Below are 27,548 nucleotides of genomic sequence, written 5' to 3'. Positions count from 1 at the left end.
CCCAACCTGCCAATCTTTCTCCCTTCTGGTTATACTGGATCAAGCAGGGCTGCTTACTGTGTCAAATTATCTGACATTTCAAGCATCTCGCTGGTCCCTTACCTTAGGCAAGTATGATACCAATATTATGTAAGCCTGCACTGTCTATGATAGGATTATTTAGGGCGGATTGGCTTTTTTGAGCTAATTCTTATTTCTCTCACTTCCTTATGTTGAATTTAAATAAATTTGGATTCTGGAGTGACTGCACAATTTACTGTTCTCAAAGGATCTGTCCCACACATTTGCCCAGTCAGTTGGTTTATTCAATAAGCTTACAAGGACAGGTAAAGCAATCACAAACTGGACTTCGGCAGCCTTAAGATAGGTGGGAGTTTGCAGAGAGTATTCCTTCCTTTAAAGTAAATAAAAACCACAAGTTGGTTTTTATTTTACTTCCTTGCCCAGACCTAGGCCTTTTTTAAAAAAGAAAAAAAAAAAGAATGAACTACTACTAGTACTAGATTAATGAAGCACACTCCAGCCTGGTCCACCATGCAGGAAAAAACAAATGGAATGGCATTTGTGACAGAGGGCTTTAACCCTTTACCCCTCCCGTTGCAGTCACATTAGAGATAGCTGCACACACCCACCCTGTTTTTTGCATTGGAAGGAAGGCAAATAGTAGGAGTGGGAGAGGGCTGCCAGGGTCCCAATCCAATCCAGATTGGTACCCAATCCCCTGCAACCATTAATTTTTAAAACATTTCTTGTCTAATGTGGTCTTAATTCTCTCTGTAGTCATGGCAAACCTTGGGATGGATTTACACAAACACTCACGTAATCCAGAGTTGTGAGATTCAACCTTAAGATGATCAATCTTTCCACCATAAAAAATTAACTTTCAAAGTGCAAGGAGAAGGCTGCTGTTCTGTATTTAGCATAAGGAACAAAAGACTGACTCCCATCTTTGAAGGCCATGGCTAAGAATATAAGAAGTGCCATGCTGGATCAGAACAAGGGTCCATCTAGTCCAGCACTCTGTTCACACAGTGGCCACCCAGCCATCGGCCAAGAACCAACAAAGCAGGGCATGGTGCAACAGCACACTCCCACCCATGTTCCCCAGCAACTGATGCACCCAGGCTAACTGCCTCAAATACTGGAGATAGCACATAACCATCAGGGCTAGTAGCCATTGATAGCCTTCACCTCCAGGAATTTATCTAACCCCATTTTAAAGCCATCCAAATTGGTGGCCATTACTATATCTTGTGGTAGTGAGTTCCATAATTTAAATATGCACTGTGTGAAGAAGTACTTCCTCTTATATGTCCTGGATCTCCCACCAATCAGCTTCATGGGATGACCCCGAGTTCTAGTATTTTGAGACCATGACCTGTATAACTTTCTCTCTAATAACTAGGATTTAAAAAAACAAAACAAAAAAACAAAAACCACCACGGCAGTCCAGTCCACCTGAACATTGTACACCTAGAATCATAGAATAGCAGAGTTGGAAGGGGCCTACAAGGCCATCGAGTCCAACCCCCTGCTCAATGCAGGAATCCATCCTAAAGCATCCCTGACAGATGCTTGTCCAGCTGCCTCTTGAATGCCTCTAGTGTGGGAGAGCCCACAACCTCCCTAAGTAACTGATTCCATTGTCGTACGACTCTAACAGTCAGGAAGTTTTTCCTGATGTCCAGGCGGCATCTGGCTTCCTGTAACTTCAGCCCATTATTCTGTGTCCTGCACTCTGGGATGATCAAGAAGAGATCCTGGCCCTCCTCTGTGTGACAACCTTTTAAGTATTGGAAGAGTGCTCTCATGTCTCCCCTCCATCTTCTCTTCTCCAGGCTAAACATGCCCAGTTCTTTCAGTCTCTCTTCATAGGGCTTTGTTTCCAGACCCCTGATCATCCTGGTTGCCCTCCTTTAAACACGCTCCTCAAGTGCTTGTAAAGATGACTTGTTAAAGTGGAGTACTGGCAGCAGTTCACACAAACTACTAGGCAGGTTTCTCTGTGTAATTGCATATATGAGCACAAAACTGCATTGAGAAAACAGGACTGCTCACATTTGTGGAATGACCATTGGTTACTCACTATTTCATTGATATGGGAACATGAGACATACATTAGCTAGGATAAGGAGGCGTTTCAGGAGATCAAGATTGAAGCATTTCTAATTAACACTTTGCTGCCTCAATCCAGCGTGACTAGATGTCTGTATACGCACCTTCATCTGTTTGACGGTATATCGCATTGTACCAAAAGGTCCGTCTTTCATAAGCTTCTTCCCCACTACCTTGGCTCGGATAACTGTAATGAAAGGAGAAGACTTTATGAATAACACTGACACCAGGTCAACAGCATCTCCAGTCTTCAGTTCTGCCTTCCCCAACCTAGTGCCTTCCAGATGTTGTGGATTACAACATCCAGAATTCCTGACAATTAGCTATCCTGGCTGATGGGAGTTGAAGTCCAAAACGTCTGGAGAGCACCAGGTAGGGGAATGCAGCTCTAGTTGAGTTTTGCGGACAGAGCGTATCAATAAAACATCTTAGCATAAGTGACAGGTGGGAAGATGGGAGGCAAGTGCAGAATTGTACTTTTGCTACATGCATGCAGGTTATTCAAAGGAGATTCTGAAATTATAATTAAGAGACAATTTTCCACAGTGCAGTTTCTGCAGTGGTGACTTAGCTTACAGGCCATAGAAACATCGAAAACCCCTTGGAGAAATGTTCCACTTCACTCTGTGGCTATATTCTTCCAGTAAATGGATATGCCAAGATGGGCTCACCCAAAATGCCACAGATATCTTGAATCAGCATGTTCCCTTGATCCCTTCCCTCAACAGGTCTCGTCTGCCAAGCAGCTTTTACAAGTTTCATTGACAGACCAGTGAGAGGCAGACTTGGCTCTGCTGATGGGATGGGAAACTATTCACTGCTGGCGAAGGGGGAGAATCTCTTCCTGTACAAAAAGAGCAGGGAGATCCAGTCCCCAGGCTAAGGGCCACTACCAGGAAGAAGTATATGGACCGACACTCTTATCGAACATGGTGTTTCATTGCCACCCGATTTTACTCAAACTGAAACTATAAAGCAAATTTAAAAGTTCCTACTTGCCCGGAACATCTGGAGATCTTCAATGAGTTCCTATAACACCAGGGAAATTTCTCAGGAAGTATTGCAGTAATTTTAATTTTTAAAGTTCCTTCTGCAAATAAGTGATAAGGCATGGCCACGATATAAATATAGGGCTAGGGAAGGAGAGGGGCAACATTAGAGGGCTTCGCTGTAACTTTCAACAAAATGCTTTCATCATTTCTCCTTTCCTGCCAAGATTGTCTTAAGATCCTATCAATCACTGGGTGAATTGCAATGACCCAAATTTTAATTGTTTAAAAATATTTACCCAAAGGAAGTAGGGAATATGGCTAAAATTTGCTTTGGCTCGAATGCAGGCTTGTGACATTTTCCTTTTAAAAAAAGGGGGGGGGAATAATGGTGAAGTTTATTTACTAAAGAAGACATTCGCCTTGCTGCCTAGGGCTCACATAAGATCCACATACCACTGCACATTGATTGCACAAACCCATCTTTGACAGTGTCAAACTGACTGAAAGCAACACGTACAACCTGAAAAAACAGCCAAGCCTTCATATTTAATTTAGCAACAGCTATTAATCAAATTGCTTTCTCCTTCAGCACATTTTAAACAAAACGCTACTATTGTTCCACTTCTGTGCCAACTTTGTCTTTTTAATCTAAGGAATGAATTTGTGACAACACCTAGAGAATCAGCTATAGATCATAAGAAAAGCCATGCGAGTTCAAACCAAAGGCCCATCTCGTCCAGCATTCTGGATGACCCACCAACTGCCCATGGAAAACCCACAAGCAAGACATGAATGCAACAGAACACTCAACAAGGGTGTTTTGCAGTGTGGCAGGGATTCTATTCAGGGCATAGCCTGCATGAGCACAGATCCGTCCCACTGACAGTACTACTGTTGACACTGGATAACTCTCCCCATTTTAGACCGTCTTGTGCAATGGGAACTCCAGAGGTGGGCGTGGCAATCAGATGGCCTAGTCTTGTCTGACATGTGCGGATTCCGATGGGTTGGTCCTGCATCAGCAAACCGATCCCCTGGGAACACACATTTCAAACACACATCTATTTTTGCAGAATTTCTATGGGAACCATAGATTCAGCTGCTAGTTTCCCTCCACCATAGCCTACAAACAAAAAATTGATTTTACTGAGATTTGAAAAGAATGGAAGTTCATTCAGCATATAACCTGGGCTTAAGGGTTTCTCTTTGAGACAAAATATGTTTGCACAGAGAGTGTGCATTTCAAAAGGCATATCCTAATATTTACTCAAGTCTTGGACTTTATGTTCTAAGCGGTGCCAAGAATTCTCAGGCCAAAAACGACAAGGAGACAGAGATCCATTTTCTCACAGATGAACAACAGTATTCCTGTGAGTCATCCACAATATTTTGAGGGCAAGATCCTCTCCTGAATTTCAAATGCCAAATTCAAGAAGTAACAGAGGCCTTGAGTTGTTAAAGGTTGCAAAAAAGAAAAAGAGTTCTGCAGGTGCAGCAACTTGGGTTTGGAGACACAGGAAGAGAAGTCGTTTGTGCTTAAATTTCCCCTTCTAGGTTACAAGAGAGCACAGAAGTCATCATAAATCTGATTTATATACAAATACCATTAAAGTAGCAGCCTTCCCAAACCTGGTGCCCTCCAGAAGTTTGGGACTTCAATTTCCATCAGGCACAGCCAGCATGGCCAATGGTCAGGAATCCTGGGAACTGTAGTTGGAAAAGGTTGATTGATATATAGAGTGCTTCCAAATGGCATAGCAATGACTCAATAAAAGCCTTACCTGGAAACACCCTTGCTCTCCGTATTTTTAAAATACAGAGTACAGAAATGGAACAAAGCAAATAAGCTAAAGAAAGTTAGAGAAGCCTTGATTCATTAGAGGCTCTTGCTTGGTTTAGGCTCCATTTCTTAATAAGTGGCTGTACAAGTCCTATGGTAAATAGCTGTGGTGGGCAACCACTAAATGATTCTTCAACCAAACAATGGCTTGAGAGTCACCAGAGATTGTGAGGAACAGGTACAATCAAAACACCCTAGGCCCATCAGCCATACCTTCAGCCGCCCTTGATTGCGACGTTGCCAGAATAAGAACATAAGAAGAGCCATGCTGTATCATACCAAGACACACAGTGGTCAACCAGCTGTTGTCCAGAAATCCACAAGCAGGACATGAGAGCAACAGCACCTTCCTGCCCATGTTCCCCAGCAACTGGTGTATATAGACATAATGCCTCTGCTACTGAAAGTAGCACATAGCCATCAGGACTAGTAGCCATTGATAGCCTTCTCCTCCAGGAATTTATCTAACGCCCTTTTAAAGCCATCCAAATTGGTGGCCATCACTACATCCTGTGGTAGTGAATTCCATAATTTAACTATACACTAAGCTATACAAAAGCCTCTAGGGCTGCTGAGCTGGCAAAGTGGTGGTGCATAACAGCATGATGAAGAAAGCACCACTTGGCACTCTAATAGTAAGTGCTTGGTGGTAGTGGCTTCCCTGGTATGAGACAAAGCTGACTGGCTCTTCCCCATCTACTAGATATAGAAAGTTGTGCTAGTTGTGGCCATGCAAGCCATTGGTTTGTCAGGCCGTAGCCAAAGGGTATCTTAGAATGAGGTTGTAAATGGTTAAAGCTGACATCCACAAACCACTTAATCCTGAATAATGCCACTGATTATGTCACTGGAGCTATTCTTAACTAAGTGGTTACTGGGAAATGACTGCCTTGCATTTCCACATGGTATTTAGACTCACACACACACACATACATATATAAATATACTTTTTTATCATCTGAAACTTTTTGTATGTTTTTAGCAGCTAGCTATGGATATGTTGACACTGTTTTGCCTTGCTAAACCCGTTACCTGCTAATGGAAATATTCCAGACATCTTTCTTTGCTTACACAAAGCGTTCTTAAAGTATATGGCACTGATACTTTCTCTTTCAATGGATGCAAACAATATTTGCAAAATTGTTTTCAAAACATCAAACACGCCATCCCCATCATCAACCGGGATGGGGTGGTGGGGAGGAGTGGGATCATATCTACTAGCCATGCCCCAACTACTCTCATTTCTACTAGCCACCCACTCTCGTGGCCCAGTGGTGCAGTAGGGCTGGATTTCAGGGCCAAAGTCAAGGACCTCACAAACGATAAGCCAGAGAGTGGCAAGTGACAGAGCAGCAGCAGCAGCAAACATAAAGGTTTGAAGAATGTTCATAATAAAAAGCACAGTTAATTGAACGTAAGACCTGATCTAACAAAATCTATTAGTTGGGTTTTTAATCTACAACTAACCTCTGTGTGATTTGTGACAGTTAGCCAGAATCACCTAGAGGAAAAATGAAGGCTTCTAAAAGTTATTTCATTTAGCCAGAATCACCTAGAGGAAAAAATAAAGGCTTCTAGAAGTTATTTCATCAACACAGTGCATGCAAACCAGCAAAAAGAAGCCTTGAACACCCTGCTTAACTCCCTCCTTTCCTCTGGACTCCGATTACACTCCTATTACTGATGAGAAATTTTATCCCACACAAGTGGACACCAAAATAGCAGCATATTTTTAAACCGCAACCACTTTGAAGTGGTGCCTATGAAAACAGTCTGCAAAGAATGTTTCTGAGTACTTTGGGGGTTGGGGTCAAGTCATTTTGTGGGATCAGAACAGCTGGCAAGGTCTCATGGATGATTTGTAATTATTTATGTACTATTAAATTGGGTAGGCATATAAATCTCTGATAAGATAAGCATGGCAGCTAAGCTGTAGTCCCAAAACAACCCAACAGGCTAACTCTTAACCATCTGATTTTCACTGAAGTATATGGATGCAGTTATTTACATTAAAATACACATTTTCCATATGTTTGTGTATATATAAAAAAGAAGCAATTTAGCTTTGGTTAGGATTCAATACTTTTCAAAAACCTTTCTGGGCCAGCTCTCTTGAGAGCTATAAAGCATGGAAGCCAAAAAGATTAAAGCACATACATATCTTTGTAATTCTGCTTTCAATTTTAAATACTCGAGATAGCAATTAAGAAAATTACACCAGATAGCTCCGCTTTTACAGATGGTTTTGCATGAACAACAAACTTGTGCTGAGGTCTTCTCTATGCACAATCTCTGCCTGCCTGGAATGTTAACAATTTCGGGCTGAACCCACATTATTTTAATTCTTATCTTAATTTAAAGGCCATATTGATGTCATGTAGATATGAAGAACTTTGCCCAGGCATATGGCGGCACATCTTAATCACCCAGATGTTTAGTTTTTTAACGGTTTTTAATGCTTTATGTGTGTATGTTCTGTGTTTTAGAATTTTAAAATTTGTATACTTGTTTTTATCTCAATTTTAGAATTTCTGTAAACCGCCCAGAGAGCCCTGGCTATGGGAGCGGTATATAAGTGAAATAAATAAATAAATAAATAAATAAAAACTTCCAATCTAACAAAAATGAGAACGCCAAACCTCCAGTAGCCTCCATATTGCCAAAATGCACACTTACTCAATCTGGTACCCCCCAGATGTGTTGTAGTCCTACACATCTGGATGGCACCAAGTTCGAGAAGGCTGGTTTAGTGTCGCTTTTGCAGACTTCTGCAGGCAGCTGCTTAAGGGGTACTGTGGATGCAGAAGGATCCAGTCCCAGCTCCAGCTACAGTAGGAAGACATGACTGCAGTGAAATGCCATAGGATGGTCACCTTTTTTCTGGCACAGGGCCTATGCCTTTAATAGCTTTGCGGCAGAAATTCAGCAGGCTTTCTCAGCAAGAGGCTGCTGAGAAAAGCTTGTCTGCCTCTGTTTCTGCCTGCCATGTTTTACATTGTCTGTCCCTTCTCCTTAACTTTTCACAGTATGGTTGGTCAGGAGGACATTGTAGATCCTAGCCTAAACAGCAGCCAATGTGACGGTCCTGCCTCTACCAGGCTTCTCTCCTCAGCTACCCAAATGATTTCATGTAACACAGGGGTCGACAACACAGTGCCCACAGGCATAGCAGGGCCCATCAAGACATCTGAGTTTGCCTGCCAGGCCAGCTTGAGTTGGGGAGGAATCCCACACCATGGGGCAAAAGAGTCTTTGGTGATGGGTGGGCGAGCAGGCTTCTTCCTCCTCCAACTATTGTTTGGCAGAGCACCCTTATCCCCACCTCTGTTCAAGTCAACAGAGCAACTCACTAGGAAGCAGGTTATTATTAAAACATAATCTTGTAATACATTGTTGATAAATGAAGATATAAACTCTCTGACTATATGCTAGCATTTGCCATAGTAGTGGAGTACTTCCTTGAATGTGTTACAGAAGCAACGGATAAAGAAGAACTACTGCTAAGTGTGGTGCTTTCATATATATATAAAGACCGACTCAACTTGGGTGCAAGGGAGAGAGGGAGAAACTAGGTGCCACTGTCTTGCGACTGGGATAAAGTTATCTTCTTATCCATTAACCGTGGAACACAGTCTTGCCATTTTTACTGTTGTTTAGCAGCTTTTTTTCCTTTAAAGACTTTAAGCTTGAAGAGATTGGCACCCAAGAGGCTACCATGTTGAGCTGCTGCCACTGCTTGTGATGCGTGGAAGTAGCCAAGGGGGGATTCCATTCTCAAGGGAGCACAGGAGAACAAGCCAGCATATTGCAGAAGAAAGGCAGAAGGGTGTGCAATAATGGTCTGTATCATCTGCATAGCTGGGGAGGTGGGTGAATTCTTGAAGAGACAGGGATCCTTTTGTACAAAGTTGAATGAATTGTGCCTTTTGCCAGGAGTAAGAGTTGCAATCCAGTCCTATACATGGACTGCTCTGGCATGAGACAGAGTCAAAGCCAGCTATGTATCTGCCAGGCACAGAAAGCAACTTCAGCTGAATCATGTATACAGGGGTCAGATTGTACTGTTTTAAGAAAAAGGGTGCAATTGGGCAACATATTTGGAAGCCCTTCTTGGCAGCAAAGCAGGATATAAATTAAATAAATACATTCTGGTAAGACTTGCTTAGCATTTTATCAGATGGCAAAATTGTATGCATGTCTATTAGGCTCCCGTCCAGATAACTTCCCATACTGCCCAGATGAGCAGTATAGGAAGAGCTAGGGCTAGATTCCCAAAGGCAGTATCCCCAACAGGTTTTCTTGAAAAGCAAAACTCACAGACGTGGTCAGGCAGGCTGTGGCGCAAATGTGCTGAGCATCTTCATTACACCAGAATGCCTCTAAGACCCCATGTGGGCCCTAAGGTACTCTGGTGAAAACGAGATGCTGGATGCAACTGACTTGACAACTACAGTTCTCCCTACAGTTCTCATTAGAGATTCTAGACAGTGACCTCCTTTCATAGCTGGAGAGCCATACTGGAACTTTCTTAAAGCCACTGTGTAAAAGAAAGCTGAATTTATATTAAATTAATCTGATAATGATATTAAACTTCCTTAATAGTGTTAACTCTCATTTTATTTTTTATTTTATTTTTGTTTCACACTGGATCCTCCATGCACAACAAAGCCTTTGATCGGCCTACAAACTTTAATCTTACTATAAGAAGGTTAAAAAGTTCAATATCTCATTAGCATCTTGTTTCTAATAGTAGCTAACCAGATGCACCCAGGAACTCTGGACATGACCTTGACCCTGGATGCCCAAGTCTGAGCTGTGGTCAGGACAGGAGTACTTTTGCCCAGCTGAGCTTGGTCTGGCAACCATGGCCATTCCTGGAGAATGCAGCTCTGGACATGGTGACACATGCTTTAGTTACATCATGTCCATATTACTGCAATACACTCTACATAAGGCTGCCTTTAAAGAGTACTCGGAAACTGCAAATGATCCATAACCAAGCCAGGTTGTTAACGGGGGGCTGAATATAGGGAGCACATGACTCCTTGGTTGAAACAGGCATAATTCAAAGTGTTGTTGATGAGCTTTATAATTCTGTGTGGTTTATGATTGGGACTGCCTTCTCCCATACGAGCCTGACCAACTATTAAGATAATCTTCAGAGGTCTTCCTGTGCCTCCCAACTTCCCCAGAAATATGCCTAGTTGAGACCAGAGAGAGGGTCTTTTCAGTAGCTGCGCCTTTTGGAACTTCTTTCCAAGGGTAACCCATATCACCTCCTCTCTAATGGCCTTTTGTAACTTAGTAAAAAAACCAAAAAAACAGCCTTCCTTTCTAGGAAAGCATTTGGGCTGTAAATTGCTGTTTTATGAAATGAATTTTAACTCACTCTGGAATGGGGGGGATTATTGCTTCTGTATTGTTATTTTCTTCTGTTTTAGTGCTACTGTAAGATATCATGTAACCCATTTTAATGCCATCTAACCCATGGCCATCACTACTTTATGTGGGTATCCCAGGGACTGTAGGATTATGTCAGATGACACCCTATGAGAGTGGAGTGAGTGGTTGGCCCTTGGAAGAAACCTCTGCGGCCAGTTCTTTTCTGACAATGAAAGTCCAACAATGTAAAAAAAAGGAAAGGATTCGCCAAGGGGCATCCTGGGAGATGCTGTGGCACACCGTTCCTGGAATTCATAGAAAAATTATAATAAAAAGGACCACAGGAAGAGAAAACACAGCAAAAAGCCCACTCCTTCCTCACTTACATCCTGCTACATTTGGGTCTCCACTCCGCTTTGGGTAGGACTGCTCTGTTAATTATGTATTGTGCTAAAACATACTTTCTTGTCCCTGTCCTGAATCTCCTCCCAATCAATTTCACTGGATGACATTGGAACAACTTTGGAACACCCTCCATAAGGACGTTTGGCCGGCGCTGACGTTACAATCTTTTTAGCACCAAGTCAACACACACATATTTACCCAAGACCTTTAAATGGGTTTTATTGCTTCCAGTCTGCAGCTTTACAGTTTTGTTGCTTCAGTTTTATTCTATATGAAGGGTGGGTTTTTAAAATTATTATATTGTACTTTTAGTATTGTACACTGCCCTGAAATCTGTTGGAAGGGTGATCTAGAACTTAATAATTATAATTAATGTTATCCACTTCCACCATACCATTCATGATTTTATACATCTGTCACATACCCTTATCGTAATCTTTCTTGATAAGAAGGGTGTTCCAATATCATCATTTTGCTTGTCTGTGTGGCTAGACCACATATTATCTAAAAGCATTATGACACATACTGCTTTATTTTCAATTTCTGTCCTAATAATCCTTGATACGGAATCAATGCCACTGTACCCTGAATTGATATTTTCTTTAAGTTACCCACCATGATCTCAAACCCTTTTTCCTGGATAGTGATGTAGTTCCGATCTCATCGGTGTATATATGTAATTTGGAATTGTTTTTGCTCCAGTTTGCTTTATTTTACACTCCCTTACATTGAACCTCATTGGGCATTTTGTTGCCCATTGGCCCAATTTGGAGAAGTCACAGTCAACTTGCATTTTTACCATCCCAATAATTATGTCATGTAAAAATTCGGCTTCTTCACTGCTCATACATAACATTGTTTTATTAATATTAAATAGCACTAGTCTCAATACAGATACTTGACAAACTCCACTACTTACTTACTTCCACTGTGAAAATTGACCATTTATTCCTACCCTCTGCTTCCTGTTCTTTAACCATTTACTGATCTATTAGAGAAACCATCCTCTTATGCCATATAGAAACCATAAACTACAGAAACTCTTGAAAAATCAGTAACTACACCCTCATTTACTTTCTATGTACATTGTGCTCCTCTTTTGCCATCCTTGCTTTCTAGGAACAGCTGTTTATACTGAGCAACTAGAAACCATTTACAATAGGCAGTAATGGCTAAGCCTACCGTTTACACTTAGCCATAGGCTCTTCATCTATCTTCAGACAAAATAAGTTCTCTCTAAGGCATCCCATATAAGAATATACTGTACCTTTTTGTCACTTATAAAAAAAACCCATCTCATCTTAATTGTGTGAAGGAAGTCCATGCGCTGAAAAGGGCAGGATGTGTGTGGTCACACTGCTGGCTTGCCTAAACATCATATGGCTTCCATGGCTCCATCCCAGATGTGCATATGTTAGGCCTGGATGTAAGAACAGGAGTAATATGTGTGGCGACGTCTCAGCGTGTACATTTTGACATGCATGGAAATGTTAGTGTAGGGCTGCTTTCAAGTAAGTGTGCATTCCATTATAATACACTCCATGAATCAGCTTTTAAACTAATCTGACCCATTTTGTTGAATCCATACTTAGCCATACTTAGAGTAGACGCATTAAAATTAGTGGGTCCTAAGTTAGTCATGATGGGTCTACTCTATTCAACCCATTGTTTTCTTGCCCTTTGTTCATTGATCACAGCCTTCCCCAACCTGGTGACTCTGGATGTTTTAGACTACAGCTCCCATCATCCCTCACTGTTGGCCATGCTAGATAAGACTGATAGGAGTTGAAGTCCAAAACAGCATGACATTGGGGAAGGCTAATTTATCACATTTAGATAAATTAGCAAACAACTGAGTATTGCTACGCATAATCAATTTATTGTCTACTTAGGGGAGGAAGCATCGCTCTCTCTCTCTCTCTCTCTCTCTCTCTCTCACACACACACACACACACCACACTTAACCATCTACTGCCAGATCGAAGTGGGGTTTTGTTCCCTAGTGAAAGAGAACAAAGTGGGAGAAAGGTAGGCTTAGTTTGATGGGCAGGGTGAACGTTTGTATAGGTCATTTTTCAAGGAACCCACATACCTAAGTGTTTAGAGAGCCAATGGGAAAACCAATTAAGGCCAACAGAAACCATATGCCATTTTAATGGACAAGGAGCCAGTGTACCAAGAAGATACTGTTGCAGGGTCATTTACTGCCTTGCAGGAACATGCATCTGGTATTGTTTCCAAAGCCATCAAGTCAGCACTCATGTGGCAAACAAATTGGAGCTTATAAGCAAAGATGGATTTCCCTCCCCACCCCCCAAAGAAGTTAAATTTGGAAATTAAAACTGTGCAGGAAGGGCAATATGTTCCATGTTGATTATTTAAGTAAAATATCACATGGCCCCTTTGACCACAAGTTATAGTCTAAGCTTAAAAGCAAATAGTAAGGTAACTAAACTTAAGAGTGGGTAGGGGAATGATGTTGCAGGAAAGCATTTAGTTACTTAAGAGTCATTACTTTTTCTTTGCTGAAGAATTACTGGTTTATTAAAATGCAGAGCAAGACAGGCAAAACCTTTATTTTAAATAACGAGCATTTAAAATGTAGGGTACCAGCTTTCTGAATAGTGTTTTAAACACCAGTTAGCCTGTGTCTCACTCTGTGCTCTGTTTATAATGAACCTGTAATTCTCTCATATAAACTGTTGATTTGCCTTGCTTACTTCCGTTCCATAACGTGTAATACCACCTGTAGTTCTACAAAGTGCCTAGATCTAAATCAGTAGATATCTAACTAAGGGTTCTGCATCAGCTCAGTGAAACATTAGAGATGAATTTCCCATGAAAACATAAGAAACTGTGCCCTTCTTGACCATTTTTCAGTGTGACCTTTTCCAAGAGAGACTCCAAGACACTTCCCAGTCTTCAAGGGAGTTCTTCACTGGCATGTCAGAAGGCCATCTCTCCTTTCTCCAAAACCTCGCCCCACTGGGACGGGTGCCAGCATTTCTGCAACTTGACTAGGCCTTACTGATCACATGTTTTGCACACATTTTTGCACGTAGGAGCTATAGCAAAACTACTTTAGCCAAAGAGGTGTTTGGAAACATGCATAGGCTTCAGGAGCACTGGGTGGGCCCCACAAATTCTTTCCTGCATATTAGAAAACCTGCCCAAGATGATAGATTAAGCAGCTGTCCAAGCCAAAAGGAACACGCACACACACACACATATTTAACTAGGATGCAACTTATGCACACCCCTTTCTGCATGTTCCCTCTGAGAATAGACTAGGACTTAAAACATGCTTTGTACAAACTGTGGGCTTATCTAAATGTTTACCAACCCCACCTATCCAGACCTTCCCCATAATACTAAATTTACTTAAAGGAGCAGGCATGATAATGAAACGTTCTGTCCACCAGTAATGGAGCAGAGAGTGGCCTTACTACAAGGAGAGACAACCTGTCTAACCCCACCTGTCAAACAAACAAACATCATGGAGATCTCCAGCACTGGAGGGAGGGAGAGCACTGGAGGAAGGGTGTACATCCTTTGAAAAAAAATGTTTTGAAAGCAATCTTCTTAAAAAAAAAATACCAACAAAAACGCAATGGCAGGACATTGCTATAGGGAGAGGGTTAGCCTGTTGGTTTCTGCCCCCTTTTCAAAGGACTTACATGAGTGCTTTGGCACTTCAGTGGTATGGTTAGTTAAGAAACAAAATAAATTAATGAAAACGTTGCAACAATTGTTTTTAAGAGGTCACAAAATGGTGGGCGTTTGTGTCTATTTACTAGCAATGCCATTGGCACAACTCAAGAGGTGCTTATGATGCCCACAGCAGTGAAAGTAGCTACAGGTGCATTTGCCTGGAACGCTCTTCCAGAACACTTGAGAACTACCAACTCAATCACAGCTTTTAAAACTCAGCTAAAAACTTTTCTTTTCCCTATAGCTTTTAAACATTGAGTTTGTTCTGACTCTATACTGTTAGCTTCACCCTACCTGGTGCCTGTTTACACTTCCCTGTGCCTGTTTGCATTCTCTTTCCCTCCTTATTGTTTACTACAACTTTATTAGATTGTAAGCCTATGCGGCAGGGTCTTGCTATTTACTGTGTGGTCTGTGCAAGCACCATGTACATCGATGGTGCTATATAAATAAATAAATAATAATAATAATAATAATAATAATAATAATAATGGACCACATTTTCTTAATGGCATAACATTATGGATTCAATCTGAGGAAACATGATATCATTAAAAAAAACAGCACTACTTCGGGAGTGGGGAGTTGTTTGTAACTCCAGCAACAAATGGGTAATAATGGCATATTCACTAATGAAAAAAATAAAACCAAAGATTTTCCACCAGGGAATCAGCAAAAGCTGCAATTTGCAACTGAATTTAAAATTACTGTGCTTTGCTGATTCAGTGCACCTGACACCCAAAAATCGTATGGAAGAGTACTTGGGTGGGGTGGGGACTTCATTAAGTATAAAGATGCTTGCTTTAGAGGCGTTTCCTTCTGTGAACTGGGACTGCCTCCTTTCTACATGGGCACAGGCCTGCAGCTTTAAATAGTTATTGGCTGCAGACATGACTAAAAACATCTTGGTGCCAGTTTCTTCCTGTCTCGTCTTTACAGCAACTGGAATTAATTGGAATTTCTTCACACCAAAAAACTTATTAGCTAAAAGGGACCTTTGTGCAAAGAAATGCCAACTGACTCTTCTTGCTTTTGCTATAAAATTTTCCTGGGTTCTACACTTGTTCCTTAGGAAGGTCTGCTTTCTTGGCTCCAGCTGCTTTATGTTGTGAAAAGAAAATAACCCTCGCACAGCAAATGAGACAAACTTAGAAGCAGCTCCAAGGCTCTGTAAGTAAGAATACAGGTTGTAAGGACCACTAATTTTTCCAAAACTAGGAAGTGTTCTGGGTACATTTTCTGAATGTTTACAGAGCTGGGTAATCATTGCGAGAGAATCAGACCAGTTTCCCAGGGCAGAATGTTCCAATTCATAGAACACCCAGACTGACTCACACATAGGGGCAAGTTGCAGTCAGGATGCATGGTGAGACCTCAGGTGACCATTTGGGGGTAGGATTCAGTACTTATCACAAGTCCAGTAACTCACATTATAACATGCCCTCAATATTTGTACTTCTGTGTGTCTTGGGCCAGAATCCCTTCATGTCAATTCAGAACTTCAGAAAGGGCCTTCACGGTGGTGGCATCTGTGGAACTATCTCCCCAGAAAGGTTCACCAGGCACTGAACCTTATATCTTTCTGGTGCAAGGCAAATAACATTTTATTTGCCCCAGCTGTTTAATTTTTCAATCTGCTTTTAGGTTTGTTGGATCCATACATATAGTTTTGCCTACATCCTGCAAACCATCTTGGTTGTTTTAAACTGAAAGATGGAGTACTAAATGCTCTAAATAAATAAAGTAAATTAATAGAAATAACGTAGAAATAAAAAAAAAAAAACGTAAGTGATTAGGAAGGTGTACACACACACACACCTTTTGGTACTTCTGCCTCACTGGTGAAATAAACTCACAGAAAATAGAAAGAAATGAAAATTATCACAGAAGATGGAAAGAGGTGGGCAAGTGACAAAAACTGATAAGCTCATTTCTGTTCACACAGCCATGGGGAAAGCGTTTTGAAAGCATTCAGCCAGTCACAAAACAGCTAAATTTCTAGTGCTTTTCAATGTGCAATGAATCCTGAACCCTGGACTGGGAGTCACAGAGCACAACCTTCCCTGTGGCAACCACACACACCATGGCCACATCAACCAACCTTTCGATGATGTACAAGCATATCAAGAGTGGGTTTTCACTCCATTTCCCCTCTTGCTCTACTGCAATCAACGTTTAATTGCATTTCATAGGAAGCTACCTTATGAGTCAGGCAGTGTGTCCATTTACCCCAATACTGTCGGCAGGCGCTTGCAGCGCCCTGCCAGAATTTCATGCGGGCATTTTTCCTGCCCTATCAGGAGAAACTAGGGATCAAACCTGGAACCTTCTGAGCTACAGCCACTCCTCCCCTGAGCTATGGCCCCTCCTCAATTTCATTGTGCATCCCTTTCAGAGCATACTCACACATGGCTTTTGAAGAGGTTCAGGTGTACAGCTGGTGCTGGTCCTTCATCTATCTCCAGTTGGCCATGCTCAAACCCGATGGGACTGGCAAGTGGATAATTGAGTGGTGCAGGCTGAGTGGCAGGAGTCATGCTTTCAGTGTATATATGTAAGATGGGGTGGGCAGGTAGTTGCATTGTTCCATTGTTGCACTTTTGATTTTACACTAACATGCTGAACTATTTATTTATTTATTTATTAATAGTATTCTTTTATCCTCAGCCAAAAGGCCTCCTGGAGAGACTTACAATCGGTTAAACAAGTCAGTCCCTCCCCGCAGGCTTACTATCTAAAACGATATGGAGAAGGAAGAGGTTGTCATGAACATTTATTTATTTATTTATTTATTTATTTGCTTCCATACTACAATTTGCTCTGTACATTCTGTTTGCTTACCAATTGCCTACAACGCCCCCTACCACCACAAAAAAAAAAAAAAAAAAAGATCAGGTTATTATTTCCATTTTATAGAAAAATAAGAATACTGACTTGCTGGGGTGGGGGTGGGAAATGGATCCAAGTTACGTCCAACACCAAGTTAAGTCTGCAGATGTATTCCCACTCATCCCTTGCAGGAATTTTAAAGCCATCTGTTTCCAAAAATGCATTTGTGCGAGCATCGCTTCTGAAGCTGCACACCTGATTTCACCCCACCCCACCCCATATACATAATCAAGTACAAAAAAGGGAGGGAAGGAAGAATTGGCCCTGGCAGCCTTCCCATAGAAACGAGGAAACGTCGCCCTGCAGCTGTGTCCTCCAGAGCGCCCTCCCTTCCAAGGCTGAAGTATAACTATAGGGTGAAGAGGAAGGTGGAATTTTAATTAACCTATTAACACAAATAAAAAAGCTGGCTAAGCCATTGCACAGCAACTCTTTCACTCCTACTCAGCCAGGGGTCATGGCAGTGGCACACAGACACCCCTCAGGGCACGGGAAAAGTTTCCTGGTTGCATTCACAGATTGTGCACAGCATAAAGGAGCATGTGTGTGAGGAAATCAGCTTTCCAGATAATTAGCAATATGATTAGACAGTGAAGCAGAGAGTTGAGTGGGTTCAGGAAGTCATCAAGGTCATTGCTGTGTTGTGACAATACATGCAACAAGGCAAGGATCCGAGCTAAGAAGCGCACTAAGGCCATTATTCAAGGGGCTCAGTGCTTGGCTAGAAACCCGGGTCAAAGGCATACAGAGGCGTTTAGATAGCTGGGAAAGATCATCAAGTTGAGGTGCCTCAGTGTTGCTTACCTATCTACCTGGACAGACCTTTCTTAGTGTATAGTTGATAGGCCACTAGCACAAGGACCACAGAGTTTGTTACAGAAAACCACTCTCTGTCAAGAAAGAGAGTTTGGCACTCTTTTTCTTCGCAGAGCTCTTGTGCATTTAGCAGTTGTGTAATAAGTAGAAATTTAAAAGGGAAAGATTTTCTACCACTGTGTCTTAAGCCAGGAAAGACATCACCAGGAATTAGAAACCCAAATGACAGGAAGAAATCCAAAGGGTGTTGCAGTCTCAGCATGGAAGCTAAGTGATGGGGAAGCTTTACCTGTTGAACACCTGACCGGCATGAATATGTTAAAGGCAGGGAAACCCTGGGAAAAAGAAAGTTGGCAACTCTGAACACAAATCACTGTTACCCCAGAGACAGGACCTAACATATTTCGAAGATGTATGCATGAAATGCCAATGTCTAGCTTTTCATTTTTCTGCTTCTGTCCCAATCAAGACATATACAAGCATTCCTATCATATATTATTATTATTATTATTTATTTATAAAGCACCATCAATGTACATGGTGCTGTACAGATAACACAGTAAATAGCAAGACCCTGCCGCATAGGCTTACAATCTAATAAAGTTGTAGTAAACAATAAAGAGGGAAGGAGAATGCAAACAGGCACAGGGAAGTGTAAACAGGCACTGGGTAGGGTGAAGCTAACAGTATAGAGTTAGAACAAACTCAATATTTAAAAGCTATAGGGAAAAGAAAAGAAGAGGCTTAATATTCTCTCTCTCTCTCTCTCACACACACACACACACACACACAAAGCAGTTGTACATTGTACAATTTTGAATTCAGGCTATGACACTGATGTAAGAAAATAGCCTTGTATGGCTTTTCCTGGCAATGAGAAGTCATGGAAACAGTTTCATCAGCTCTATTAAAAGCACAGGGGCTCTGTGAGCCCTATTTTATTGTTTTAAAAATTAAATTATCCCAAGTGGTGGTGGAAAGAGGGACTTTGAAATGTCTAACTATAAAGGAAGGATAATTTGCATTTATTTATATTTATGAAGGTCTACCTGGGAAGCACGGGGTGAATTCAGTTAATGAGAAGATTTGTGATATATGAGGAGGGGTTGTGCTAAAGAGAAGAATAAAGAATAAAATAGGGAGCCATGCAAAAGTGTTCAGTCAAGACTCAGGCCATGGCTAGATGAGGGATGGGTGGAGGGGGATGATCGCGAGATCGTCCCCCTCAGTTCACACGTGGCGCACGACGTCCAGGGAAGAAGAGGACGTCGTGCCTGCCATTTTGGGTTTTTTTCCATTCGAGAAGAGTGCTCTAAATTTCACACACACACATGTGTTACACCCACGGTCACTCTACAGCATAGGTTTTGTAGTTTTAAGACTTTACAGACAGTCGTTCTGAGTAGAGGACATAATAAAAGACACTTGGAAATTCACAAAACACAGACGGAACAGTTCTAACAAAATTCATACTTCCCTAATTCTTGCACTGGTGTATTTGTCTTTTGAGAATGAAAATGGTTTGGAGGAAAAGGGTGAGAAATATACAAGATGACAGGTAGCTTGACTTTGGTAAAAACAATGATGGTTGACACAAAGGGTTAAACTATAGGGCAAAGGCATGACATTCCTCATTTATGGTTTGCCTTACAAATAGACTATAGCGTACAGAAGGAAATAGGCAGTTGAGGAATACATCAGAGGCAGGAACCTATCTATTTAAGTGTTTTTCTGACTACCGCACCATTCCCGCCCAGACGTACACACAGGTGCTGTCTGCTATTGCTATAAATACCATGCTTGAAATGGTTCAGAGAAGGGCCTGGATGAGGCATCTGAATGGTTCAAGAGGGACTCTATCACCAAGTATTTTTGGAGTATAACAAAGTATGAAATTATTGTTTTGCAAAATGAGATGAATGAAATTAGTTGGGAAATATATGCTCCCGAAATGTGTTTATGGAAATAGATTGTGGAGCTGTTCACACAATACAGTATCCCACGCTCAGTGATCCAGTGTGGGTTGTTTTTGAACTGTGGGTTGCTTGTTATCTGCATGGTTAAATGTCCTGGAAATTGTCCTGTGTTCAGACTACATACTAAGCTATGGTTCAACAAACAGCCTATGGTTTAACAACAACCCACACTCAACTAGTGAATGTAGGTTAGTGTGTTGTTCAAACCCAGCCTATGTATGTGCATGCAGATTCTTCATGTTGTGCAGGAATCCCTAAGTGGTGTCATGTTTTTCTTGCTGTGTATTCTTACTAAGCTTCAGGAAAAGCCTTTGACAATAAACCAGAAATCCTGCCATCAGAGAAACATAGTTTAGTATCCAACAAATGCTGTATTCTGCTTTTTATACACTTATTCAGTCTAGGCGAGGACAAAAACAGCTTCTCTCTTATAGATTAATTTTCCCCCTCCCTGTTGATCTCTCAGTCTCTATTCTAAAGGAAAACCTACAACTTTAAGAAACCAGAACAAATGGAAATAAAAATTCAGAACCCTAAAACAAAGGATTATAGATTAAATAAAGTCCTTGGAGCACTGGGTCTATTTGTAACTGCCTGCTGGTTAATATATTTTCTCTTTGGATGCTGAAAGCATTGTGAATAACCCATTATCCACTTGCGTTTGTAAATAACTATCAAGTTTGGAAAAATCCCAGTTCACCAAACATTTTGTTGATTGTGCCTGGCAATCTGAAATATGTTTCCACATGTGGAGTTTGGCTGGTTCACATGCATATCTGGGTTGTTGAATGGGAGCATGTATTATACTAAATTATTTTCACAAGGAGTTGCATCACTTAAATATCTGGGAATGGCTTTGCTACAGCAATTTCTGGTGAGGGTACTTAAAAACTAGGCTACAGACTAAAGGCTCTTAGATTTGTCCTGTGTGCAGAAAAATCCTTTGCAGCTTTACTAAGAACTTCGGCTCACCGGGTGGTAGCCAATTTTAGCTGTAACTAATCTAACCTAAGTCTCATTCATTTCGAAGGGACAACTCTAGGACTAACATTGGATACTACTCATTGTACTTAGTAGGACGTACTCTGAAATAAGTTTGCATAGGATTTTTAGCTGTGTAAATTGTTTACGTTTATATTGTTCTGATTTTATCTGTACACCGCCCTGAGATCCCAGTGATAATAGAAATGTTTCAATAAATAAATAATAAATAAATAGGATTACAGTCCTATTTTTTTTACAGCCATTTTTTTTTATTTGTGTGTATGTTGCATTGTGTTCAATGGTGCTCACCCCACGTAGGTGTATACAGCAGGGATGGGGAATGTGTGGACCTCCAAATGTTGTTGGATTGCATCTATATCATCTATCACCACTGGCTATGCTGGCAGGGTTGATGAGAGCCACAGTCCGACAACATCTGGAGGGCCACACGTCCCCCACCACTGATATATGGGATTGCAGCCTTAATCTACCAAGTACATATTTCAAGTCGTAAGGAAAGCAAAATAAGGTATTTATAGCACAGTTATAAGAGGAAGGCAGGAAGTAGGAAATTGGGAGAGGGGCTTGGAAAGTCTATTAAAGGGCCAAACCACAAGGCCAGGCCTGGAATGTGTTATCCCTGAGAGGGGATGTAGCGATGTCACGGAGAATGGTTGGTTTAACCCAGATATCCGCTTGGCTCTCCAGCTCGAATATCTGTTACCTTTTCATACTTGTCACTTCCCCTCTTGCAAAGTCAGGTAGTGGTATTTATTTTTCTACATCTGGTGGTTTTCCTCTGTCCGGCCACCAGCAACTCTACTGCTCCTTGCTGAAATTTAACTACTTAAACACCGAAACACAAGCCTTTTAATCCTACAGAAGCCCACTTCCTTTCCTTTACATAAGTCTTGGCAAAAGTGAGAATACAGGACATGTTCGCATCTGGCTTATGCCGACTGCTTTTCAGGGCATGTCTCTTAAATTCTAAATCCTCCTCAGGGAAGAAATTTCAGATCTGGTCTTGTCATTTGACCGCATCATCTATTTCCACCCCTCTTCCAATTTCCTATTTCATGACTCTAGCAGTTCAGTACAACAATATATTGAGCGCTGCAAGATTATGAACCTATATGCAGTGCAGAAAGTTTGGTTAAGAGTATTACGCATTATTCTTGCAGACACTGTCACTGAAACAACATGAGCACACATGCAACTTGTATGGTACTAGTGAGGAAAAACTGACAGGATCTTCAGGGGCAATTTGCAGCAGTATTTCAATGATCAGGCATATGAGAACAATGCCGTTCAGATTTCTATCTGTTCACTCCAAGAACTAAGCATCTGAACTACTGATGATTCCATGAATTTCCTTATGGAGAGATGATAATTTATCTACATAAACAGAAATGAAGTTCTTATTTGTTCCCTAGGTGTGTGCCTCTTTTCTTGTTTTGTGTGTTTATACTACTGTATGATTTTGTCTGGAGGTACCCCCCCCCCAAAAAAAAAAAAAAAAAAAAAACCAGAAGGATCTCCAATATTACCAAACCCCAATTTATCTCAGTTTCCTTGAGCCTGAGAGAAACCAAATGTAGCTCTTGTTCACATATGATTGATACACACGATGGAAAAACTAAATTTCACCTGCCTGAGCATTACCCATTCTTAAGAGCCATTTTGGTGTGATCTATGATTTTGTTAAGAATTCTCACACACCTCTGTATCACTGAGACATATTTAATTGGAGAGGGGTTGTTCACTTATTTAACCATCTCACAAAGCATAAGTGACCCAGTGGAAAATTTAGCCTTTTATTTTTGCCACGATGATGAGCTATTGCAACCTTCCCCAACCTGGTGCCCTCCAGATGATTTGGACCAACTCCCATCAACCCATATAAAAGGTCAGGGATGTTGGGAATCATAGTCCAAAACATCTGGAGGGCATCAGGTTGGAGAAGGTTCATCTTGTGTCTCACATAAGATGTGAACCGCCCAGAGAGCTTTGGCTATTAGGTGGTATAAAAATGTAATAAATAAATAAATAAAATAAATAATATAACGAAAAGGCCAGTGTGCTATAACTAACATTGGGCAGACCTAAGTTCAAATATCCACTCAGCCATAAATCTCACTGGATGACCTTGGGTCAGGCTAACCTATAGACTAGAGCAGAGGTTAGATGAGAGCCATGTTTGCTCTCCTGAACTCCTTGGAGAAAGGGTGAGATGCAAAAAAAATATGTTTTTTTTTTAAATTAAAGGTGTACCTTTCATCTCTTTTAAAATATTTTAATTGTTTCCAAACACCAATAAATAAAAGACACTACAGAAAACAAACAAAAAAGACAAAACAACACAAAAATAAAATGTGCTTCCAATTTTCTCCCCAGCAAAAGTACGTAACAATAATTTTTTCTGACTCTATCACTATCAAATCCAAATCTCTAATTTCTCTCTTAACATTTTCTACATTATTGGTTGAATCCACAGGTGTGCCTTTCATCTCACAAGCGTTGGATACTATGTTAATTAGAGTTGCCACTTAAATTTCACCTAAGGTGAAATTCAAAGCAAATTTGTAGGTGCCTTCTCAGATGCAACTTTTAAGAGAAGCCAAAAGAGTTCAATAAGACTAATTTCTCAGTGAAGTTTTTCACGTCCATAATTATTGCTAACACTACTTAGCTGGTCCAAAACCATTTCCTATTAAGAGAAGGCTTGAATATAAAATTCTATCTTCCTTTGAAGATCATCTACACTCCACCTATTCATGGGTGTTGCATATAAGAAACAGAAGAGCTAAGGTGGCCAGATGTGGAGGGCAGGGTTCCTGCACCCTTAATAGTTAATGTAGATGGAATTTCAGACAGCGTAGCTTGCATGACAATGTGTCACCAAAGGAGAGAAAACAGAACACACATTTGCAGAAAATTTGCATGTGCTGATTTTAGACAAATTTAGAATTGTTACTATAATTTAAAGAGAACTGTAATGCATCTTCTTATAGTGGGGAAGGGTCATATCTACACCAAGCAAGAGATAACACTTTGAAAGTGGTTTGAAAACGGTATATGGAATGTGTCATGGGCCCAACAGTTGTCAATACTGTTATAAACCATTTTAAAGCAGTTGTGTAGATCCTGGCCAGATGATCTCTATGCCTGCTCAGGCTGCTGTCCATGTGTTAACTGTTGAAAGGCAACTTCAAGGTCCCTGCTTTCCCTTATGGTTATCTGCCTTTAAACCAGACAGTCTTTCGAACAGAGGACCATCATCTCCTGTAAAGTAAGACACATCACCACACTACCCTAGGAAGAGCTGGGAACGACACCCAATGGAGTTCTCCTTCTCTTCCACAATGAGGGACAAAAATACCTAACATGAGGCTTCTACAGCATTCCTTGTACTGAGTGACAGTCAAGGAAAATCTGGAACCTGGAATTTTAATCAGCACCGATACCCAGAGACACGGAGTGGGTGTAGCTTTTTGCCTTTTGCAGCCACCCTGATACATTTCAACTGCTTTCGTTTCATGGGTACAGCATGCTAATTCTTTGCAGCCTAGTTTCCCCACAATTAGGCCTGTACCACTTTCAGCTAAATGTGCTTTTTTCCGCTGGATCTTGCTGAGGAACAGGCATTAAGAAATTCTTTCTATTCCATTTCTTAAAAAGGATTACTTGAGTGAGATTAGTGCTCATGAAAATGAAAGAAAGCCCCAGCTAGAGCTCAGGTCCAGCGTAAGAAAGGGACAGACAATACTACACACATAATACTACCGGCCTCAGCGCTAATCCATGTTCCAGGTTGAGACTTACTGCATATCCTTGGGAACAAACAGCATCTTATGGTTTTATGAGGCAGATAAGCTGCGGGAAGACTAAGAACCCAGTGAGTCAGGTCACAAGAATACAAGCAAAATGTCCAGCAAATGGGCCTACATCTAAACTGTGGCATGAGGTAATACATGAGAAAGAGCTAAGAGTCTACTTATGGGGACATTGGTTAAAAGCAGGGGTGTGAGCTTTAATCCTATAATAAGCTGGCCAACGGAAAGTTTAATCAATTGGTGGGAGCAAATTGTAATCAGTGAGGGCAAATTTTAATTAAGTGGTCTGGATGTATTATTTATTATTATTATTATTATTATTATTATTATTATTATTATTATTATTATTTATACCCTGCTCTTCCTCTGAACTATGGGATGGCCAGCTGATGAGGCTGACATTTCTGCTAGTCCACTGGTTGTGTAGCAGGTGCGTTGTATTTGAGAGGATGTCCGTAACTAGGTCAGTCCCTCAGAACAGCAGAGAGATGTTCAATCCAGCACTGGTATCTCCCACATCACATGTTTTCTAGAAGAGCAAGAGCAAGTTAATTGCTCGCCATTTATTAATGCAGATAATTAATCACAAAGTTTTTATCACAACCTTCTCTATGCTATTCATTGTGTCTTGTTCTCCAAGCAGGTTTCTCTCTAGAAAGGGCTTGGGTAAACAGCATCAGGAATTTGGACTATTCATGGTCAACATTCATTTTGCTGCTATAGAACTCAGGAGGCTTGAATCTCACCAGCCAACAGCAGGAATGCCGAGTGCAGAAAGTAATCAGAGCTGGGGGGGGGGGGAATACTGTGGTGTTTTTCATCTGTGTCATTTAATTTACTTGATGTTCGTACTTCAAGGGAGAAATGGCACATTAGAAAATAGGTTTAACTAGTTTTCAATTGCTACTTTTAAACTTCCTCTTTGCAGAATTACTTTTATGAAAATGAACATAGGACATGACATTGGTGGAATTCCCAATACCAGACCTGTTGATTGAATCTATAAAGCTTACTCAAGATTTTACTCCTTTTTGATTACATCTGTCCTCCCTGTAGTAAGCAAACAAGCACTCACTTCCAGTTCTCAGGACAAATTTCCCAGGTGATTTTTTACATGTGTGTTCTACTGCACCTGCTTACACAAAAGCTGACTGTCTCAACTCTTCTAAAGCGGATATGTCTCTTTATGTGTCACCCCATTGACTTCATTCAATCTCCATGGTGCTGCTTTGGGTCTTCCCACCAATGGAGGTTTTATAGTTGGGCACGAGGAACAGGCACTGATACTCTGGAAAGCTTTCCCTCCCAGGCTCCATTGATATATACAGAAGGAATGTGTGGAACTAGGGTGACCATATGACCGGATTTGGGTTAGGGTTAGGGTTAGGGTTAGGGAAATCCGGATTTTTCCAAGCTTCCCCAGCCAAAGAGCAGCTCTAATAGGAATTAACAAAAATGCTTATAACGCCATCATTTTTAAAGATAAAGACATGAAACTTGGCACGATAGTAGCTCTTAGGAAGGGCTTTAGTCATACAAAATTTGAAACAGATCCGTTCATCCATTGATTTTTTAGGAATTTTTTTAATAATTGAGGTTTTAAAATTATTATTTTTAAAATCGTCATTTTTAAAGATAAAGAGATGAAACTTTGCACCATGATAGGTTTTAGGTAGAGCTTTAGCCATACCAAATTTGAAACAGATCCATTCATCCATTGATTTTTTAGGAATTTTTTAAAAATTGAGGTTTTAAAATTATTTTGTAGAACAGATTTGTCTTAAATGTGTGCTGTAAAATCAGACATGTGACCAAGGCTATGTTTGGGTGGGCACACCCCCTTGGTGCTAGACATGCCCCCTTGGGGGTCATCCATGTTGTCCTCCTTTTTTGTCCTCCTTTATGGTCACCCTAGTGGAACAGCAATCTAAGGGAATGGCAGAAGGAAGAGATTGTAGTAAAAAATTAGGGGGTTGTGGGATAGGGAACCTAGGGATACCAGGTCTAACAATTACTTAAGAAGGGAGAACGCTGCCATGTGTGACTTCAATAATCACCCCAGTGTTGTGAGCTGGCAATCCTAAAGAGGCAATGACAGCCAACAGGTAATGGATTGATGTAAGCTGTTGAAATAGGCATAGAGATTTGAGCTAACCAGGCAGTTCTTTTTAGCTACAACCCAGGCCTCTGGTAAGAATGCAGATGTGAAGGCCTGGGCAAAAAAATAATTTTAATAAAACCATTTCCTTTGGGTTTTTTCAGGAACTTTTGGAAAAATTGGAGTAAAATGTGTGTGTGTTTCCCCCCACGTTTTTGGGTTTGTCTTTCTCAGGGATTCATGTCTCCTAGTAAGAATGAAATATTCAGCCCTACCTAGTTATTAATTTACCAGGGATGGAGGGTGAAGAGCCAGAACATTCCCCGGTGTGGGCTACTACCTGCATGTCCCGCTGGTAGAGTCATCACTCCCTTCTCACACCCCACTAACTTCTGGATTGGCTAAGGCCTCCAGTTACTGATTTCTCTTGGAAGCAGCGTGTATGAATTGTTCATCTTGATCCTTAAATCACTGACTAACTGTTCGGGATGGTCTGCAGAGTATAAA

The 27,548-nt window shown here is 41.0% G+C and overlaps 2 protein-coding genes across 2 annotated transcripts in view; one reads left to right on the top strand and one right to left on the bottom strand.

Moving 5' to 3' along the window:
• Positions 1–27,548, top strand: part of SYN3 (synapsin III) — a 229,331-nt gene that overhangs the window by 62,843 nt on the left and 138,940 nt on the right. The gene's annotated exons all lie outside the window — the stretch shown is intronic.
• Positions 1–27,548, bottom strand: part of TIMP3 (TIMP metallopeptidase inhibitor 3) — a 52,714-nt gene that overhangs the window by 14,676 nt on the left and 10,490 nt on the right. The window contains exon 2 of the mRNA XM_063133448.1: positions 2,220–2,302. Within this exon, the coding sequence (XP_062989518.1) occupies positions 2,220–2,302 (83 nt within the window). The remainder of the gene's footprint in view (positions 1–2,219; positions 2,303–27,548) is intronic.

The sequence above is a fragment of the Elgaria multicarinata genome, chromosome 9 (genome assembly GCF_023053635.1).
Source record: "Elgaria multicarinata webbii isolate HBS135686 ecotype San Diego chromosome 9, rElgMul1.1.pri, whole genome shotgun sequence".
Lineage (NCBI taxonomy): Eukaryota > Metazoa > Chordata > Lepidosauria > Squamata > Anguidae > Elgaria > Elgaria multicarinata.
This window is presented reverse-complemented; position numbering and strand designations above follow the sequence as displayed.